The sequence below is a fragment of the Pipistrellus kuhlii genome, unplaced genomic scaffold (assembly GCF_014108245.1).
Source record: "Pipistrellus kuhlii isolate mPipKuh1 unplaced genomic scaffold, mPipKuh1.p scaffold_m20_p_5, whole genome shotgun sequence".
NCBI classification, from domain to species: domain Eukaryota; kingdom Metazoa; phylum Chordata; class Mammalia; order Chiroptera; family Vespertilionidae; genus Pipistrellus; species Pipistrellus kuhlii.
Genome location: NW_023425551.1, coordinates 78,084,015 through 78,106,633, shown reverse-complemented (window position 1 = coordinate 78,106,633; position 22,619 = coordinate 78,084,015). Strand labels below are relative to the sequence as shown.

The 22,619-nt window shown below is 39.8% G+C and overlaps 1 protein-coding gene across 3 annotated transcripts in view; it reads left to right on the top strand.

Moving 5' to 3' along the window:
• ZFAND3 (zinc finger AN1-type containing 3) overlaps positions 1–22,619 on the top strand; it is a 246,361-nt gene that overhangs the window by 183,495 nt on the left and 40,247 nt on the right. For 2 of the 3 annotated variants that reach the window (XM_036414404.2, XM_036414406.2), the window contains one exon: positions 2,708–2,773. The exons of the other annotated variant lie outside the window; for it this stretch is intronic. In XM_036414404.2, the coding sequence (XP_036270297.1) occupies positions 2,708–2,773 (66 nt within the window). The remainder of the gene's footprint in view (positions 1–2,707; positions 2,774–22,619) is intronic. 3 annotated transcript variants of the gene reach the window in all.

The window sequence follows — 22,619 nt, the reverse complement described above, 5'->3', positions numbered from 1 at the left end:
CATTAGGAGTTTTAGTAAGGATAACTGTCACCCTACAGATGAGGTGAAGTTTGCATTTGTAAACATGGGAGTGTTAATTCACAAGTCCCAGCCAACTACCACAGAGGCTACAGATCAGACCCTGCTTCTCTGTCCCGGCCTCTCTCCAGGCCTGATCCACAGCCCCCTCGGCAGTCGCCACGGCAATCAAGCACTGACTGCAGAACTGACTTCTGGTTGGTTGAGCCTTCTGTCATTACCGACCCTGGGTTTTTATATATTAGGATATTTAAACTCTTCAGTGTGTACATTTAAGATTTGTACATTTCATTTTAGTATTTTGTTATTGTTATACCTCAATTTTTTAAAAAGATTTTAAAAGCCTTGGCCAGTGCAGCTTAGTTGGTTGCCATTTGGATTCCTGGTCAGGATACAGGCTTGTTTGCTGATAGGGGGTGTATAGAAGGCAGCCAGTTGATGTTCTCCTTTTACATTGATGTTTTTCTCTCTCTCTCCCCCCCCCTTCTAAAAATCAATAAAAATATTTTAAAAGATTTTAATAAATGTACATTAGTCTCTTGATTCAGTCAAGCAGCTTGCACTTTTTAAAAAAATATATATATATTTTATTGATTTTTCACAGAGATGAAGAGAGAGGGATAGAGAGTTAGAAATATCGATGAGAGAGAATCATTGATCAGCTGCCTCTTGCACACCCCCTACTGGGGATGCGCCCTCAACCAAGGTACATGCCCTTGACCGGAATCGAACCCGGGACCTTTCAGTCCCCAGGCCGACGCTCTATCCACTGAGCCAAACCAGTCCAGCTTGCACTGTTTTTTGTTTGTTTTTTATTCTCACCCAAGGATATGTTAATCAATTTTTAGAGAGAGGGAGAAAAGGGAAGGGGAGAGAGGAAGGAAAGGAGAGAGAAAAACATTGATGTGAGAGAGAAATGTTGATGGGTTGCCTCCTGTACACGCCCAACTGGAGATCAAACCCCAAATTCAGGTATGTGTCCTGAACAGGAATCAAACCTGCAACCACTGGTGTATGGGATGATGCTCCAACCAACTTAGTCATCCAGCCAGGGCTCCATGTTACTTTTTTCATGTCACAGTTGCCTATTTGAATCTATGTAACTTTAGTATGTTAAGCTTTCTCTGGGGAAATGATATTTGTAGAAAAATGCCCTGCTTTTTTGGTCTAACTTCATTTTATTCTTGCCTCATTTTGAAATTCTTCAAAAGTATTTCCAAGTGATACTGGCCAATGATGAATATCCCTCTTTCTGATTACATTTAGCCTTCATTACTAGTTCCATATTCTTTGACACTTGATCACTTTTGATCCAGCTCTTTATTGCTATCATGTATTGTTCTCAATTATTTACACTAATTTAGTCCTCCTAATAAGATTGTAAGTTCCCTGAGCATGAGACTTACCCATGATGGCACATAGTAGGTATTTGCAAAGTGTTCTTTGACAATAATACACTTACTTAATTTTTTCTCCCCTTTTACATTTTCCTTATGTGTTTTCTTATACCCACTAAGGTTTGCCAAACTGATGTTACATCCTTGGTGTAGGAAAGAGTGGACTAACAATGAACTCTTAGGCATGATTTATAGGTCCCTAAATCCCATGGATCTTCATGGCATAAACTCTAAGAATAGGTCTCAGAGCTTTTTCATCTTTCTTTCATTTCGATTAATAATTTCAGTGATATGAAATCTTCTGGATAATATACAACTCTGTCAGTTAACCATGTTTACCTTTACTATTCATAGTCACCTGGGACCCTTTTCAGAAAATATGTCTAACATTTGCCTGTGTGTTCTATTTCTTGATGATCATTACCACAGCCCTTTCCAGGGCATATCAAGAACCAGTGGTCTTTATGTTTATTTATTAATTTCTAATTTCAGAAGTTAGGGCATGGTTGGTAGGGAGTGTTGAGGTATATGTCAATATCAACTTAAGAACTTGTTAGTAGTCCTGATTCTGAACCAACTTCAGAATTTGTTGGTGGTCTTGAAATTATTGCTTTTCAATCCTTCACCCACTGACTGACTAAATCTTTTGCTTACTCTTGAATTATCCCTATTCATCAGATTTCTGGATCCTCAAAGATTCCATGAATGCCCTCTTTATATCGTTCTTATAATTAAGCTAGATATTTCTTTCTTGGTTCCAATATCTTTTTATATATTAAAATGATCTTTATTTATTTTGACAAGTAGTTTGTTGTTCCTTAGGCAGCTCCCGTCCCCCCACCCCCAAATAAATAAATAAATAAATAAATAAATAAATAAATAATAAATAAGGCCAGTTTTGCAATGAATTCAAAGGTAGGATAACAACTGAGATCAGCCTACGAGGTTGTACTCCTACTTGTTGCTTTGTAGAAAAACTCATCTCCCCAAACTTGTGGGTAATTTCTTCTTGCTGGATTGGGATTCTATAGTTAAAATTTTAACCCTTAACTTTTTAACATTATGTGATATTCAATTAGTTTTTTACAAAAAGCATGTTCTAATGTAGAAAAAATATAGATCTAAATTGCTGAACTAAGTTCATCTACCACTATCACCACCTTTTCCATCTTTTCTATTATGTTTATTTGCAGGTTAATCTCTGCCTTTTTAGGTTTCTCTTTATCCAAGATAGCATCTATGGGCATGTAGCCGGTATGTCCTGACTGATGTGCCTGCCTTTCTGTTTTTAGGTGGGCCATGCACAGACACAGCTCATGTCTCGTTAGTCACACCAACCAAAAGATCCTGTGGTACAGGTACGTATATCATTCTTGTTGTTTTTTAAAAAATCCTCATCCGAGGGTATTTTTCCATTGATTTTTAGAGAGTGTAAGAGAGAGGGAAAGATAGAGGAAAACATTGATGTGAGAGAAACGCATTGATTGGTGTGGAAGCTGGGCCAAGAGGAGCCTGCGACCAAGGTGCGTGCCCTTGACCAGAATCTGACCCAGGATCCTTTGGTTCATAGGCTGACACTCTATCCACTGTGCCAAACCAGCTAGGGCCATACATCATTCTTATCTGGCTTCATTCTTATCTGAATTATTCATAGAAATTAGCTACTGGTTTTAATGTGGTGTCCATGCCAGGATGCTCTCTAATTTCTCCCATCAATTTTGAAGTGATATAGTTTGTGCTTAATATTGGGAGTGGAGTGTGAGCAGAGGTCAAAGTGGTGCTCTTGGAGGTCAAATTGACTGATTTAAACTTTTGGCTAGAACCAAGAAGATAGGCAGTTTCCTAATGTCTGAAGAATATTATAACATGAAACATATATTGCCCATTTTCTAGAATGTGGCTAATTTGTCTGAGTCTTGGACTTACTACAAAAAATATTTAACAATGGAGACTGGAAGGTGAAAGAAGTTGTAGTACAGATAATCAGTGTTTTAACTTGACTATTAGAATATCCTAATAGTTTTGGAAAATTACTTTCTCATCTTCAGTGCATTGGGTATGTTGAAATTATTCTTTTCAGATACATAAAGTCTCCCAGAAATCTCTGTGCATCTATGACATTTTTATTAAATATGAAGTCATGAATCTTGTAGCTCTCTAAAAAGCAGTCATAATGACCATTGCTCCCTTAGCCTATAGCTCAATTTATTTTAAACAGTAAATTTGCCTTTTCCAATAATGCTGCCTGTTATTTAAAATATCTCAAGGATTATATTTGGAAGAGTCAAAATAATTATATTGTTTTTCTAAAGGTCACAGTCAAAGTATTTTTCATAATTTAAAAAGTCCTTTTAACTTTTCAATAAAAATAGCCCAAACTATTTCTATGTACAAACTCATTCTGAAACCTCAGCCCTTTCAAATGCTCATAGTTTTTATGTTAAACTAACTCAAAGAGGCCTGACCTTGCACAGTTCCTGAGTGGCATCTAGGCATTGAACTCTGGGAATTTAATTTTACTCTTCTGTTCCACATGACCAATTTTGAGGCAGGGCATGCTGTCATCCCTCCTGTCTTTAGTACCCGAGCTCGAGGGAGATAGAAGAGAACCTTGCCCTGGAGTGAGACAGACCATCCTGATTAGCCAGTGGGAAGTCAGAGTCAGCTTCCTATCCACTCCAGCCAGAAGTTTTGAAAACATTCAGAGTCCTTTGATTTCAGGTCTTTTAGTCTTTCTTCTTTCCTTCCAATCTTGGCCCTCAGTGCAGGGTTACCTGTTAGCACTACCAATATGTTTAGGTAGCAGTCAAGGAGTGAACCTCATGCACACTGGAACATCCTGAGAGAGAGAGAAAAAGAGACTCGTGTGCTCAGCTTAGGCACCGAAACTAGTAGGAATCCTTCTTTGAATATTGTGTACTTGTGTCCTTCATATCTAGACATGTATTTTCTTCTCCCATACTATTTTGTGTATCTGAAAATAACAATAGCATTTATTGCATGCTAACTATATTACCAGGCACCATTCAATATGGTTTACATACATGACCATTTAATCTTCAGAACATATCTGCAAGAGAGTTATTCCTCTTTTACAGATGGCAAAATAGATACTCAGAAAATTAAGTACATTTCTTGTAGTAATATTTTAGTAAGAAATAGAAACAGAACTTAAACACAGATCTTTCAGATACTAAAGCCTGTGTTGTTTTGCACTACATCATGTTACTGCTTATCACATCTATACTAATAAAAAGGTAATACTCTAATTAGACTAGATAGACTGGATGTCCTTCTGGACAAAGCCACAGTGGTGGGGCTGAGGCAGAGGCAGTTACGGGTGCAGGCAGGTGAGCGGTTGGGAGCCAGCAGTCTCGGATTGCAAGATGGATACCCGACTGCAGGTTGGGATCAGGCCTAAACCAGCAGTTATCCCAGTGCACAAATTTCATGTACTGAGCCTCTAGTTGTATTATAATTATGCTCTTAGCCAGATGGTGGAAAAGCATATCATTGAATGAAATAGGAAGAATGGGAGACACATAATTGGAAATACAGCATGTAATGAAGTAGTGCTTAAAATGTGAGTTTTAAAAGCAGATTTGGTTTCAGATCCTAGCTTTATGTATTACAAAATGTGATTTTAGGTAAATAAGTTAATATCTCAAAATTTGTTCTTTATCTGTAAAATTGGATGATAAATCTATCGCATAGGTTTGGTCTAAGAAATAATATGCATAAAGCTCACATAATAGATCTCTAAAGGTAATTGCTATTTCAGTGTAATTGTATCATTAAAGATTATGTGTATACAGTGGCCAACCATTAAATACTGTGGATAACACATCAGAAGGTAATTTAGATAGAAGACTAGAAATGCAGAATTTGTTGCAATATCTAGTTTCATTAATTGATTTTATGTTGATTACATTTTTTTGTTGCATTTTAGTATTACAGTAGGAACTCATGGTAATATTTTTAGGTCTCTGTAAAGTGAAATGATAAGCAAGGATTGAGCTCTCAGTCACACATTTCCAGGCCTTTTAGGTGATTACATAGCTCTTAACTAGGAAAAGATTGAGAATTTCTGACTTGGAAGGAAATTAATGCAATGTGCAGGTCATCTTCTAAAAAATCCGAAGGAAAGTTGAGATTGCTCACCCTGCACATTAAAAGTTATCAAGTTCATCTTGGTGTACTTTTCAAGAAGCCTCTCTGTGCCCCCTCTGACTTCCTGAACTATGGCCCTGACATCTGACTTGTATAGGTCATTGGTTGAACATTGATCTATTAACCAGGAGGTCACAGTTTGATTCCCAGGCAGGATGTGTGCCCTGGTTGCGGGCTCGATCCTCAGGGTGGAGCGTGCAGGAGGCAGCCAACCAATGATTCTCTCTCATCTTTGACATTTCTATCTCTCTCGCTCTCTCTTTCTCTCTGAAATAAAAAAATATATATTTAAAAAACAAAAAACTATGGCCCTGACATCAGAGAACAGAGTTTCCTGATTGTCAGAGGTAAATTGAATGATTTGTTTTGAGAACTGCAGGTTGACAGTCTTTGTCTCCATCTTTGTCTGTCCTTGAGTCAGCAGGCTGCCCATGATGGGGATTCTGAACATTTTTCTTATGAGTCTTTATCAGTTATAGTGTTACATTGCTGGAGTGTTCTTGTATTCCTTATGTCTAGGTTCTTCAAGAGAGGACTCATCCTCTAGCATGCTCTGAGGTGCTTCTGCCATAAAGGGGCACAATCACAGTAGCTCTCCCAAAGAGATCCTAGAGCACAGGGCTTCAGGCATAAATGATCTGTAAATAATTGCCTGACAGTAGTATCACTTTTTTCCTTGGAGTGAGACCTGTGAATTGGGTCTTACTGAACCCTCCAAACCAATCTGTTCAATACAAGGTTGGACCTAAAGCAGCCTCTAGCATAGTAATGACATGTGTTAGGAAAAAGATACTTAGGCTGAAATATAGTGGTTCTTTAGGTCAACAGTCCCTGAAGAAGGCATATCTATATATATAAAAGCCTAAGTGACTGGTCGACTGGTTTGACTGGTGGCTATGATGCACACTGACCACCAATGCAGGGACATACGCTCAATGCAGGTGCTGCCCCCTGGTGGTCAGTGCGCTCCCACCGTGGGAGCACCGCTAAGCTGACAGATGAGCACTAGACGCAGGGCTCTCTGCTGGCTGCCACAGCCCAGAGAATTCAGCGGAGGGGCAGCGAGCCTACCTAGAAGCAGCAGACATAGTGGGGCTGGGATGAGCAGGAGCCGCAGGCAGGAGTGACAGGCGGCACTGGACTGCTGGTTTTGGCCAATCCCCACAGGCTACACCAAGGGACCCCACTGTTGCATGAATCCATGCACTGGACCTCTAGTAATGTATAATCTGTGAGGTTTGGGAGAAAATAGTAAAAGTTCTTTATCTCTGCCTTGTAAATTTTCTGTTTTGCAGATTCATTTTATAACTATATAACACTCCATACATATAGTTTAAAACCAGCAAATACATAGGATGCGTATTAAAGGTACATAGCCAAATATCTTAGAGAGTGTACTCGCAAAAAAAAGGTTAGTGACCTTTTCAGTGCACAGGTCATTTTCTTTTTAGTACTTTGAAAATTAGATCTAAAGATTAGCATTAGGCTCATAATTACAAGCCTGAGTGGTTGATTAATAACGTCTCTGCTTCAGGGGACTAATGTTGATCTGAGGATATTGTAATTTAAACAGGTGGAAAGCAATATAGAGTGGCTTGTCTACAGCCATCAAAGTGAGAGGGGGAACTCTTTTTTTTTTTTTTTAACTTAATTTTACTATTGACACTATATATATCTCCATTCATTCCCAGTCTCTTCCCCCCACCCCCACCCCCCCACCCCCCCACACACACCCTGTCCAGCCCCTGTTTCGCCTTCCCTCTGGCCATCATCTTAGTAGTGTCTGTGTCTGTAGGTTATACATATATGTTCTTTGGCTAATCCCTTCACCTTTTTTCACCCAATTCCCCAAGAGAGAACTCTTTTTAAGAAATAGCTCTGTGGTAACTGGAAGTCTAAGAACCAGGTTGCAAAAAGTAGTAGTGGCAAGTAAAAGATCAGTTTGTATTTGCGAACTAGGTCAGAAACTTTTTCTTTAGCTGCTGGCTTTTGGCTACATAGCACTATTAACAGTTAGACTCTGTAATCTTTAGATTGGGGGGGGGGGGGCAGCACCATGATTATTTTGGTATTTAAAACAGAAAATTTAAGTGAAGGTGCTTATGGCTTTGTAGTGCTCTGAGAACTGTCAGCAAAGAGTTGAAAAGTGCTGCAAATCCCAGGTTGCTTTGGTTAGAATGTGAGAGTTAAAGCATATCACACCTTCAGATAACTAGAGAGAGCTCACCTTTCTTCAAAGGCTTTGGGTATTTTGCACACGTTCCCTTGTTAATTCTCACAACATTCCTGCCAAGAATAAATATATTGTGAAGGAAAAGAGTTCCCTTTCCTTGGCAACAAACCACCTTTTGTCCTTCATCTTTTCTAACTATTAAGTTATACTTGAAGCCAAAACATTGTAATCAGAACTGTGGTAATCCTTTTTAAACAACTTTATTTGGAAGTTGTTTGGATATTTATGTGAATATCTTTAGGAAGTCATATTATTTATTTTTAAAAATATGTTTTTATTGATTTCAGAGAGGAAGGGACAGGGAAAGAGATAGAAATAGCAATAATAATAATAAAAAATTTAAAAAGAAATATCAATGATGAGACAGTAATTGATCAGCTGCCTCCTGCACCCCCCAACTGGGGATTGAACCACAACCTTCTGATTCATAGACACACAATCACTGAGCCATGCTGGCCGAAAGTCATATTTTTTGTTTAAAGTGCCTTGTGGGAGGTCTTTTTGCCTTTTTTTTTTTTTTTTTAAAGACATGTTATGTAACCTTTTTTTTTTTTTAATATAAGACTTATTTGCAGAGTTACTATAGAAGAAGTTATTTTGTGTTTTATGTATTTGAATTTGCTATTGGTAAAATTAAAAATTTAAGTTGTAATGGACAGATAGAACCATGTCTTGTCTTAAATGTACTTAGAGAAAAAGTCTCTCTCCAGCAGGATCCTTGAACATGACTAACCCAAGGATTCTTCTTCCAGATGAAGGATTAGGCAGTTCTTAGCTCTTGGGTTGACTATATCAAAGAATAGACTTTTTAGCATATGAAACAAAGGAAATTGTTCCTTCCCGTTTTAACCACTCTATTGCTTGATTTTGTGTTTTCATTTTATAGTCCCTTTATTTCTGAAGTTAAAATAAAAAGTCATAAACAAGCTTGCAGACTTGATGATACTGTTTACAGACTTTTGCTCCACTATATCTATATTCACTATTACTCTTCTTCCAACAAATAATGTTGAGCAAATAATATTCTCTGATCGACTTGAAAAATGATAGTTTTAAAATGCTCCTTGTAGGAGCTCCTGTGGTGCAATCAGTTAGTGCACGGCACTTATAAAATGCTCTGTGTAAGTTAAAAATGTGATTATAGTTAGTAGAATAGCAAGTAAAATAGCCATTTGTGGGGCCATACGGGAGCTCTAGTATTGTTTGATATGAAAGCAGATGGGATGAGAAGCTCCCATTGGAAACCAATGCAGGTTTTCTCAGAAAGTACCATCTTTGCACTCTGTAAGAAGCATGTTAATGCAGTTTAACTATCTATTCTTTGCCTGCTTTTTCTTTTCTTTCCTCTTGAAAAGCACATGTTTATTAACGTTTTAGGTCACCTTTTTCCTTTCAGCATGATGAACAGTGACATGAACTAGATAGTTTTGTATTGTTCATTGTTTCCCTTTTTCCCCTAAAACCTTTTTTTGGCTCATTTCTCTCAGGCAACCTGCTTGTGATGTTATTGTCTGTTTTTACAAAGACAAGAGAAGAAAACCCCTTTCACCTGGGAGATAAGAGAAGATTGATGTACTAAACAGTTTCCACATCAGTGTTCAGAAGCCACTTAAAGGGGAATGCTTCATTGTTGTTACGTTACCGTGAGGTTTCTATAAGATCTTTTAAATTGATCCAGAAGCTAAAGGGTGGCAGTGTTAAATCAGAAGAGGCCCTGTAAAGCTTAGAAATACCCACAGTTGTGTGTTTTATCTCCTGATACAGTCAGTATTCATGGAAACATTTCAACCAGTATATTCAATTCTAGAGAGTTGAGTCCTTGACTATAAACTGTATTGGTCCATATTATAATACACTTTGTAAATGACTCTTCTAAAAAGGACTCTGTAGAGCTTAAAGGAAGGTAGCTTTGGGTGTGATTCAACTATGTAATTCAGTTCTTTCTTTCTTTTTTCTTTTTTTCTTTTTTTCTTTCTTTTTGGTCTTTAAGGTGCAGCTTTTCCCTCTGGTCTGCAGTATCAGCATTTGAGACAGAAAGTTCGAAATTTAACCTACTTATGTAATATGCAATTTTCCATCAGGAGGAGATTAGGGAAGATATAAACATTTTATTTTTTAGCACTTAATGTAACCATTGAAGAAAGATTAAAAGAGTAACGTGTCATGGCAAGGAAAAAGTATTTTAAAAATGTTTTACCTTGTGAATTCATCATTTTGGGTCCTAAAGGAGTTCACTTAATTCCTGAGGCAGGGGACAAAAATGAATACCAACTATTTGGAAGATTGCAAAAAAAAAAAAAAGTCTAGTCTAAAAAGTGCATGTTATGTTTTACCATGGCGGGGGGAGGTATAGGTTTCCATGGTTTGCCATCGTTTATTTACTGACAGTATGTGCTTTTTGGCCATACTAGTAGAAAACTGGGGAGGGGAAATAAATTGCTACATGCTTTTTCATGTGGGTTTTTTTTTTTTTTTTTTCCTATTCCAACTTTAATCTCTTTGAGTTGTTGCTTATATTAAAGAATAGAATGAGATAGAAAAGCACTGTATAATTAAGTGATTTGATCTCAATATGTAAATAATAGCAGGTGAGTTTAAAAGCGTCTCATATAATGTATAGATCTGAGAAAAACTGTTTTTCATTTGTACCCCTGAGAGAGAGTTAGGTCCCATTGTCCCCAGTCGTCGTGTTTGTGTTACTGGCTAGCTAGGCATGTAATGTGTGAGAGTTTGCTGAGCTTGGAGTCATTGGCTTGTTTCACAGGCCTTATTTGACTTTTCCTCAAGAGAAGCCATGACTTCCTTTCTGAGAACAGGCTGATAAAAATGAATATCAAGCCAGGATGCCAATCTTACCAAAAGGGATTTTTGTACTTGAAGGATAAAAGTGCACTCCATATGAAAAGGGAAAGGCAGTGTGATGAGGTTTATTGCTCTTTGAGGTATGTTGTATGTCTGAGAAGCTAGGCTGTGGTGTTGAGATGCTCATGATCCACTTGCTTTGTGCTAATTCAGTTTGCTTGGATCCTTGAATGCAGTTACAATGGAGGGTTTTTGCCTTTGTGGTTATTTATTTTATCATAGCTTGCACTCTTACCAAGGAGAAAAGTTCTGAGCTTCCATTAATTAGCTGTTCTGTTGCTCCACTGGGGCAAAATGCCTGAGCCAACATTGTTTTAAAAAGGTTATCAAGGGAATTTAATGCCTCTCTCCTCCTTTGGAACTTTTGGATTATTTTTGGGGGGAGGGGGATATATGGGGGGTTTCTTTTCAGGTGCTGCTCTACAGCATGTATGTGCCTGTTAAGAGTGCAGCATGTTAGAAATGTAGCTTTCCCTAAGCAGTCTTACCAGAAGGAGTAAGATAGAACAGCCATAATGCTGCATTATAAATCATCGGGCCTCGCAATGATACTGCCCATTAAGGAGACTTTTTTTTTTTTTTTTTTTTTTTTGTGCTCTACTCAGTTCCTAGCTGTACTAATAGAACAGCACATCGAGCAAGGCTGTAAATAAAAGTTATTACCTAATAGGTGGGTGCTGAAGTGGAACGGACGGAGCTGAGGCATGGAGGCCTTATTACCGCTGATCAGCAATTATAAACAGGATAAAGTGTCTGGGACTTGGGCTGATGCAGCGAGGGCTAAAAGAGGCTGGGAATGACACCAGGCCATGATAGGATGATGTATGCTGATGCGTTTTTACTGTCTCATCGTGCTGCTTGCTTCTGAGACAAGTTATGTTATCTGTTTTCCTGCTTGCTCATCTATCTGAAGAGACATTCCCATTGCTTCTCCTGCCAGCAGGTGGGCTGGCATTTATTCCTCATACCTCTGTCTCATTCTAAGGCAACCCCTCATGAAGAGTCTTTAGAAGTATTTCATAATCATGCCAATTAAAGCCATACTCTTATTGTATCATCTGCTGTCATGGGTATAGATCACACCTTCAAAAGTGGGTGCTTTTGTGGAATAGGACCAGCTGAGGCACTATAGTTAGTCTGCCAGCCCAGTACTTGATTCAAAGACGTCTGTGACATTCCTGCAGTAGATTCTGCAGTGACATGCACAAGGAGTGGTGAAGGTGCATTTGTTCCTGGGAGCTGATCCCATAAACAGAACAAGTACAGAAACATAAATACTACTAATTTCAGCTATAAAGAGCAGGGAATGTAACTAATGTTTATCTTTAAAAGTGAACACAGGGAGGATAAATTATACTAATCATTATGAGTAAATATTATACTACCGTGGTCTTTGTCTTTTAAAGGATTAGCTTCCTGATGAAATGCCTAGAATTTAGTTTCTTTATTTTTAATTTATTTTGTTGTTGAGAGTATTACAGAAGTTCCACATTTTCCCTCCTTTGCCCTCTACCTATCTGCCACCCCACCCGTCACCCAGACCCTTTGTGTCCATGGGCTATGCATATATGCTTAGAAGTTCTTTGGTTCCTTAGAGACAATAGGAATGAAAAGGGGATATAGGAATGTGGAGGGAAAGGCTAAAAGTAGGACTGTGTTCTTTAGCAAACAGAAAACTGCAAATATGACTTGGCAACGCATATAGCAGAGAAGCAACTATATTTGGGAAAATTGAGATACAGTTCTCTTTAACTTTGACCATTCAAACTCATTAGATCCCAACAATTAGACTTGGAGATAGGAGCGCTCTGTAGCAGAGCCAAAGAGGAATGCTTTGAAAAGAGTTTACCAGTCTGATCCAGGAGTTTATGACCATTCCAGTAGTGTAATTGTTTGTCACTTGTGCCTTTAAATGAATACAACTCCTGGTGTGTGTTTGTTTTTGTTAATCCTCACCTGAGGATATTTTTCCATCGATATTTAGGGAGAGTTAGAGAGGGAAAGACAGAAACATTGATGTGAGAGATACACATCAATTGGTTGCCTTCTGCATGAGCTCTGACCAGGCCTGGGCCAGGGAGGATCCTGCAATCAAGGTAAGTGCTCTTGACTGAAATTGAACCCGGCACCCTTTGGTCCGCAGGCCAAGCTCCAGCCATTGAGCCAAACCGGTTAGGGACGATTACACCTCTTACACAACGCATTAAAAACTAACCTATCAGGAGATTTTCTGCTATTTGAGAAATTGTAGTTTTTCCATGTAGTTCTTTGATACCTCAAATTATGCATATGTGTACCTCATATTTAAAGAAGCCTGATATATGATAATATTATAAACCAGATGAACTAAGAATTAATGTTATAGGAGAGTCCTTCAGTCTATAAATGTTTGCTACCTGGTGAAGGTGGATAAATTTTTACTTTTGCACATTAAGTCATATTTGACTTGCCAGATAATCAATTCCTGCTTATCCCATTTATTCTCAGAGTGTTCTCTGGGTAGTGGCCAGTAGAATAGAAGAGAGGAGATGAACGTAAGAAAAATGTTTAAAAATAATAACAGGATTTGATAACTGATTAGAGTTGGCCAAAGAAAGAGTATAAAGTTCTAAACATGGAGAACTGAGAGAAGAAAAATGAGATTGATGGCAGGAAAAAGATTGCGAAGGGAAACTGGTTGAAACTATTTTCAGTTTCTGATAACCTACATTTTAGGTTATTTTAGATTGTCCTGTAGAAAATCTAAGTGTAGTTTGGAAATCATTAGTCTAGAACACATGTGTCGAACACAAAGCCCGCGGGCCAAATCCATCCCACCAGGCCTTGCAATGTGGCCCGCACCGCGCTGTCATCACTGCACTCCACTGCGTTTCCATCACAATGACAGTTTATGACTGTTCAGTAAACCATTCGGCCTGCGATTTAGGCTGGATTTTAGATTTTGGCCCCTTCTCTGATTGAGTTCGACACCCCTAGTCTAGAAGCAGATTAAAGGTGTGCAAGTGGGTAAGGGAAATGAATACAGAAGAACAAGGGGCTAAGGACTGCATTTAGGGGGCTGGGGAAGAGAAAACGATCAGTACGTTAAGGAAGCTAAAGAAAGGACAGAGCTTTGTACAGTATTATGAAAGATGTATGAGAAGAGGGGCCAGGAAACATGAAGACTAAGGGGAGCTGTTGTCTGAAGCTAGCAGAAGGTCACTGAAACGCTGAAAGAAGTTCCTGTGATGTGGTGGGATTAAAAGCTTGATGGGAGGCCATTATGAGGCACTTCATAACAAGGAAAGAAAGATAGCAGATAGAAATCATTCAGTTTACAGAGGAGGTGAGCCATTAAAAACCAATAAGTAATGGTGGTTGGAGGGGCAAACCAGGTCAGTTTGGAGGTGGTTAAGATAGGGAAATATTTTGCCTTTGTTAAAATACAAAAGAAAGAAACATGGAAGAGAAAGAAATAGAGATATTAGGAGAAATAGAACTGATACAAAAGCAAGATTCTTTAGAGGCAGAAACCTAGAAGGATTATTTCCTTCCAAGATTATATGGAAAGAGATAAGATATAGATAAATACATTTCCTCTTTTCATGTGTACTAGTAGAATGGTTAGCTGGACGAGATGAACCAAGGAGTTCATCTTAGAAGGTCATCATTTTCTGAATAGATAGATAATACCATCAGCTATAAAGTGGCAACAGAGAAAAGGTTATAAGGAGAGAATTATTGTGGACTAAAGGGGGGAAAATAGGATTTCCAAGTAATAGCTAATCCAAATTGTCATTAAGTACTAGTTTAAATTTACAGTGGGCCAAAGTAAGACTTTCTCTGGAAAGAGCAAAGAGAGAACAAGTGGTACTCATTTCTTTCTTTTTCTATTGTTTCCATTTTCAAAAGTAACACGTGGTAGCACATCATAACAGAAGAGTTTATAAAAGAAAGTGATAGTCTAGAGCACATGTGTCAAACACAAGGCCCGCGGGCCAAATCCGTCCCGCCAGCCCTTGCAATGTGGCCCGCACCGCGCTGTCATCACTGCACTCCGCTGCGTTTCCATCACAATGACAGTTTATGACTGTTCAGTAAACCATTCGGCCCGCGATTTTGGCTGGATTTTAGATTTTGGCCCCTTCTCTGATTGAGTTCGACACCCCTAGTCTAGAGACAGTCCACTCCACAACACCAACCAGCATTTCTCCCTTGACAGTTTCTGTTGTAATATTTTCTTTAGATTACCATTATAACTGTGGAAGAAAAAAAAGTACTGTTACCCCAGAATTTCCTTTCACCATTGTTCTATTCCCCATTTTTGAAAATATAACCCCCAAACAAGTTCCTAGGAGGAGTGTTGGGGTTCTTGCATTTCTGAAAATGCCTTTTTTATTCCTAGTATGACAGAAAGTTTGACTAAGTATAGAATTCTTGGATGAAAATGATTGTTCCTTCCTTTCCATGCTGTTACTGAGAAGTCAGTGCCACTGATTTTCTTCTTTTTAAGTAATATATCGGATTTTTTCACCTCTAAAACTCATAGTTTTGTGTTGTTATCCTTGGTGTTACAAAATTTGTAGTGACATATCTCTCCCCCTTCACCCCCATTCAAGATGTTGGATGCTTGGTGGGCTCCTAAAATTTGAAGACTAATGTCCTCCTTCAGCTGTAGACTGTCTTTGATATTCCCCCAACTTAACATTCTCTTCTCTATTGGGTTTCATAATGTAGATCTTGGGCCTCTAGATTGGTGATTTTCCTCTTAACTTCTTTCTTATAATTTCCATTTCCTCTTGTTTACTTTATCTTCCAACACTTCTTTTAACCATTATACTTTCATTGAGCTTGCTTTTGTTCCCTGAAAGTTTTTTTTTCATAGTATCTTGTTGTTTATATTAATAGTAATCCAATATAATAAAGAGGTAATATGCAAATTGACTGTTACTCGAACACACAAGATGGCTGCCCCCATTTGTCAAAGATGGCTGCCCCATGTGGTCAAAGATGGCCACCACAAGATGGCCAGCAAGGGAGGGCTGTTGGGGCGATCTGGCCTGCAGGGAAAGGCAGTTGTGGGGGAACCAGGCTGACAGAGGAGGGCAGTTGGGGGGAACCAGGCTGACAGAGGAGGGCAGTTGGGGGCGACAAGGCCGGCAGGGGAGGGCAGTTAGGGACAATTGGGCCTGCAGGGGAGGGCAGTTAGGAGCAACCAAGCTGAAAAGGGAAGACAGGAGTGACCAGGCCAGTGGGGGAGGGCAGTTAGGGGCAATTGGGCTGGGAGGGGAGCAGTTAGGCATTGATCAGGCTGGCAGGGGGGTGATCAGGCTAGAAGGCAGAAGTGATTAGGGGCAGGCAATCAGGTAGGCAGTCTGGCAAGCAGTTAGGAGCCAGCAGTCCTGGATTGTGAGAGAGATCTCATTAGAGAGGGTGAAGGCTGCGTTGAAGGACACACACACCCCAGTGCATGGATTTCGTGCACCAGGCCTCTAGTAGTAGTAGTAGTAGTAGTAGTAGTAGTAGTAGTAGTAATATAGTGATGTATTCTGAGTATGTTAGTGATTAGACTTGTGCTCTTCTGTTGGTTGTTATCTGTGATTGTCTTGAGGTCAGTTTTCATACTTGTCTTAGTCTTATCCTTTATGCTTCTGTTCTCATTTGCCTGGTGAAGCTTGGTTTTCTGTTGACTTCTAATAGGGAAAAATGCCTAAATGGATAGAGAGTTTCTCTAATGTGTCTTTCTTGCATGGGAATTTTTACTATGGGCTCTGTGTGTGATGGAGCAGGAAGACAGTGTTAACTGACAGAATTTATTGTGAGAAAGTTGAGATCTTGCTGTCAAGGCTCTCAAATGCAGAATGAGGACTTCACTGTGAGGAGCCATAAAAACAGCTTTGCCTTGATGAGTCATTCAGTTTGTTTAGAGAAGAGCTATCCAGATTTTTACCAAGTAAATGTGAGCTGCTACCAAGGATGGGAAGTATAGACTAGTACAATTATTCAGCAAATACACATTCAGAGGAGCCCCCTGATTTCTGCTTCTCCTTGCATGTAAGCTGCCACCTCTGCAGTCACCAAGTTTCAACATGGCTAACAACATCTAGATATTTGTTTAAAATCTGTTTTTTTTATTATGTTAAATGCACACAATTTATTATAGTGGGTTAATTGTTCATGTTGTTTTTAAATTTTATTTCAGTTGGGTCTAGGGAGGGGAAAGGGTCAAAGGAAAATATGTTTAGCCCTCTTGATCTAAAAGTTACCTGGGACAGAGTCAGGATTATGTTTCCTGATTTATCCATTGGTGGGAGATACAAGGGAAAGGGTAGAATGTTGTGGTTCTTAGGAAACCTAGTAAATGAGAATGTACCCAAGTTAAAGTCTCTAATCCTGAAGGGAAAGAAGTATAGAGTTGGTGGTTGAGATTGTGGGCTCTCATTCCAGTGCTCCATTTTACCAACCATATAACTGGAAGAATTGTTGAATTTCTCTACGAGCCTTATTTTTCTCTTTTGTAAAATAATAGACCCAATCATAGTGAGAAATGAAACAATGTGTTTAAAGTACTTAACTTGATGCTTGATAAATCCTCAATAGGTAGATGTGGATAGAAGGTACACGGTGATCTGACTGAAAGGAGAGTGAAGAGAAACTTGAGGAAATGTAGAGGAAAGTGTGAAAGAACTCACACAACTCAGTCTGGTTGGAAAAATATATGGAACCAGAGACCCAGTGCATGAATTTGTGCACTGGTGGAGTCCCTCAGCCTGGCCTAGCTCTCTCGCAACCCAGGACCCCTCCAGGGATGTCGGACCACCAGTTTCGGCCTGCAGGGATTGGGCCTAAACCAGTAGTCCTAAGCGGCAGGCGGCCGGGGAGGAGCCCACGCCACTCTACTCATCTCGGCCTCACTGCGCCTGCTACCATTCGGTAAGCTCACTGAGTGGCGCTCCCACTGTGGGAGCGTACTGACCAGCAGGGGGCAGCTCTTGCATTGAGCATCTGCCCTTGGTGGTCAGTGTGCATTATAGCAACTGGTAGTTCAGTCCTGGTAGTTCAGTCCTTGTGTTGGTTAGGCTATTATATGTAGATAAGAAACTGGTAATGAGGTCCGGAAGCCAAGCAAATTAGAAAGTACGGACATGGAAAGGAAGTGGAGGTCAGTGAAGTGTCAGGTAAGAGGGGAGAGCAGTCAATAGCTCTTGTTTGAACATATGAGGGTTGTGATTGATAGGAAACTCGAAAATTGGGCATCAGAACTGCAAATATAAAACTTAAAAAAAATGTTTTTATTGACTTCAGAGAAAAATGGAGAGGGATAGAAACATCAATGGTGAAAGAATCATTGATTGGCTGTGTATTGCACACTCCCTATTGGGGATGGAGCCTGAAATCCAGGCATGTTCCTGACCAGGAATCGAACCATGACTCATGGGTAGACACTCAACAACTGAGTCACACCAGCCAGACAACGATCAAACTTCATTTTTTATTCTGTTAGTTTTGTTTTATTTCTAGGCCTTGCTTTAAAAGTAAAATTTTACTGTATGTATTGGTGGAAAATAGTTCTTACAGAGATTTCACAAGCTTGCCTTCTGAAACAACAACAAAAAAAACCCTCTTATTTCCTGAGCTCTTCTCTACACTTTTATTCTTATAATTGAGAACTCCTTTTTTGGGCAAATCACAATTCAGGAGCCACGGAGGTTTGATAGTTTTCTTATGGGTAAATCTTGATAAAAGAACTGGCTGGTGCATCCAAACCAACAACATGATAGAACCTTAGCCAATAAATTCACTTCTTTATGATTAAAAATCAGACAGTTTAACCTTGGAGGTATTTTTGTCATGGGGGACTTCATAGTGTGATTAGTTATCCTAACAGCCACGTTCCTCTGTGGGCTAGGTTAACCAGCCTCCCACTCCATATGTATAATTATTTTTAGTGCACACACACACACTGCTATAAAAGCTTATTTGGCCTTATGCTCCCTGCCGTTTTGAATTCTCTGTTTCATTACCAGTATCTACCCACAGAGTTTAAGAAAGCCATTCCCAAATAGCAGAACCACAACTCAGAATTTTAAATAAACCATGTCTCTATTAGTTCAATGGACAGGGGAATTAGATACATGCTATGCATTTTCCACATCCATCCACCCTTTCAAAATTTATTAAAAATGTACACATATATAAGCAAGAAAATAGGGCCCTTAACTCAGATTGTGTTACTCTTTCTGTTACTTTAGCAAATGATAAAGCAAGTGAATACAGTACATAGTCTTTAAGATTTTTACCTTGAATGTGGACCAATGTTTACTTGAAAAAATACAGTGGATGCTGCTGCTTTTTTCCCCTAGAGAATGTTGAACAACTCCAGAGATGTTATCCTATCTAATAAAAGAGTAATATGCAAATTGACCATCATTCCAGCACACAAGATGGCTGCCCCCTTGTGGTCAAAGATGACTGCCCTCATGTGGACACAAAATGACTGCCACAGATGGGGTCAATCAAGCCTGCAGGGGAGGGCAGTTAGGGGTGACTAGACCTGCAGGGTAGGGTAGTTAGGGGTGACCAGGTGTGCAGGGGAGGGCACTTAGGGGCAAACAGGCTGTCAGGGGAGCAATTAGGCATCAATCAGGCTGTCAGGGGAGTGGTTAGGGGGTGATCAGGCTCGCAGGCAAAAGCGGTTAGGGGCAATCAAGAAGGCAGGCAGGCACCGAAACTGGTTTGGCTCAGTAGATAGAGCATTGGCCTGTGGACTGAAGGGTCCCGGGTTTGATTCTGGTCAAGGGAATGTACCTTGGTTGTGGGCACATCCCAGTGGGGGTGTGCAGGAGGCAGCTGATCGATGATTATCTCTCATCGATGTTTCTGACTCTCTATTCCTCTCTCTTTCTCTCTGTAAAAAGTCAATAAAATATATTTAAAAAGAAAAAGAAGGGAGGCAGGCAAGCAGTTGGGAGCCAGCAGTCCTGGATTGTGAGAGGGATGTCCCAGATTGGAGTGGGTACAGGCTGGGCTGAGGGACACCTCCCTCACCTCCCAACCCTCATGCATGAATTTTGTGCACCAGGCTTCTAGTTACATTAGATCTTGAAATATATGTCCAAATATACAAGATAGCTTTTAAAAGAAATTTGGACTCGGGGAGGGAACTTAGGTAGCACTAATTTGAACGGGAGATGTTAGCTGCAGCAGAGTCTGTTTTCCTGCTTTGGCATTTATTGGCAGTTTCTGTAACTGCCATGGATTTAGATCTACTTTTTCTTTGGTGTCCTGTTGATAAATCCATTTTTAGAAGATTAAAATCACATCTTAAGGTCTTGATGGTCATCCTTCCTAGAATAGCAGTTGCAATAATTGTTGCAAATGGGTCCTTATTGCTATTGGAGGAAAGATAGACTAAGAGAGTGACATGTAAAAGTCTGACTAGTCATTAAAGTGTGTACTTACAGATAAGTGTTGACTTCACTACAATCCTGGAGAAGCATGGGCTTTGGCCTTCCTGTTGATTACCTGCTACTACTGTGTTTCCCCGAAAATAAGACATTCTCGGAAAATAAGACCTAGTGCAACTTTGGGAGAAAAAATTAATATAAGACACTGTCTTATTTTCGGGGAAACAGGGTACCATTTTGTCATGCACTTTTCTATCAGATCTAAAGAGTGTCAACATTTCTCTGTAAGAATTCAGCAGGCACTTAGCCAGCCATCTCTAAGTATAGTTACTCTGGAATATAGTTGTTGGGTTTTATAAAAACATAATTTCAGAAAGATTACATAGAATTCTCAGGCACACACCCACCTACTACCAGAGTCCCCAAATGTTAACGTTTTACCACATCAAAGATTGGCTTTTTCTTTTCTCCCCCATGCATGCACATGTGTATTATATCCATATCCCTAACCATTTCAGTAAGTTGCTTTTGTTATACTAAAAACTTCAACATGTAATTCTTAAAATCAGGTATTATCTTAATAGCCATAGTAATTCTTTCAGTGAAGAGTGTTGAGCAAAGTCAGTAAAATTGAGGTTAAAATGCTAGGCACTTGCTTCTTTGTGTTTCAAATATGGACTAAAAATAATTTTAATAATAATTTTATGCAGACTTCCTTGCCTCTGATTTTCCAGCAGCTTTTTAAAATATATATAAATGGGGTTATTTCTCTTTACTTCATAAGCCATTTTTATCAAGGCAGATTTCTTTAACCCACTATACACTTGATGGTGTCTATATCAGCACTGACAATATCCCACTAGGAGTGAAGACCTATATACTAAGAGAGGAGGGGTAGGGACAGAGCTTTCTTTAGGCACCCTTTGCCATCATATAGTAAGTTCTAACTTTAGGTTCTTTTACCCTCACATCAGAAAGAGTTAAGTTGAGGTACAGAAGTATTTATAAGTTTAAGGATTTAGTCTGGGAGTAATGAGCCAAAAGACTAGACCTTGGATGGCAAAAAACTAATAAGTAGAGAGAACTGAATTAAGCTATGCTAAATTAGAAACCAAAATAGTTTAAAAACAAATCAGCTATTTAATTTTAGCATCTACAGTACTTAGGTATGCATTCAAGCTGATTTTTTTTAAATAGCAAAATAAAAATATTTTCCCCTTACATTAAACCTGGAATGCAGCCTACTGATGACAGTCTCTCGTGGAAATAGTACCATCATTAGGAACTTCTTCCCTGTGTAGAGATATTCCTAATTATTTTTATCACTATTATTATTATTATTTTATTGTTGGGTACCAGTGGTGGAATACGAAATATAGCTGGTTCTGCCCTTGCCCCTAGAGGCTTGCATTATAAGACAGACAGAAAAAACAATTGAAAAATTAAAAACACTCAGAGTGGTGAGATGATTTGCATTCAAATATTTGACTTGTTGTCTATAGGTATGTTTTTGGTGGTGCTTTTTGTTTGTTTTAAAATATTTTTATTGACTTTAGAAAGGAAGGGAGAAGGAGAAAGATACAGAAACATCAATGATGAGAAAGAATCACTGATCATCTGCCTCCTGCATGCCCCCAACTGGGGATTGAGCCCGCAGCCCAGGCATGTGCCCTTGACCAGATGGAATTGAACCTGGTCCTCTCTATCCACTGAGTCAGACTGCCTAGGGCTGGTGGTGTGTTTAATACTTAACCAAGTATATGTGGTTTTGTTTGTTTTAATCCTCATCCAAGAGGTGAGGATATTTTTTTATTTACTTTTAGAGAGTGGAAGGAAAGGGAAGGAGGGAGAGAAAAATTGATGTGAAAGACAAACAGAAATTGGTTGTCTTTCGCTCACACCTCAACTGGGGTCAGAGATTGAGTCTACAACCAAGGTATGTGTCCTTGACTGGAAATTGAACCTGATACCCTTTGGTCCTTGGGCTGACACTCTAACCACTGAGCAAAGCTTGCCAGGGCTCTTTTATTACTAGAGGCCTGGTGCACTAAAATTTGTGCACTCCCTCAGACCTGCCTGCACCCTCTCGCAATCTGAGACACCTCAGTTAGGGTCCTTAGGCCTGGCCTGAGATCAGGGCCTATCAGGGCTTTCCTTCCCCCGGCTGCAGACAGCTGGCCCAACTCCTGCTGCTGCCACTGCTTGCCATCTGTGCAGCACTGCCCTCCCTTCCCCTGCCACCAGTGGCCTCCTTCTGCAGGCGACAGGCGTGGTGTGTGTTGGCTTGGCTGGCCTGGGCCTCCCTCTGCAGGGCTATCACTGGCCAGCCAGACACTTGCCACAGTCTCTGCTTTTGGGCTGAGCCTCCCTCTTTCTTTGCTGGGGGGATGGAGCTAGTCCTGCCATGGCCTATCTGCGTACCTGATTACCCCTAAATGCTGGCCTGCCTACCTGCTTGCCCTTAACCATTCTGCCTGCCTGCCTGATCACCCCTAACTGCTTGCTGGGAGATGGGGCCAGTCCTGTGAGGGGCCATCTGCCTACCTGATCATC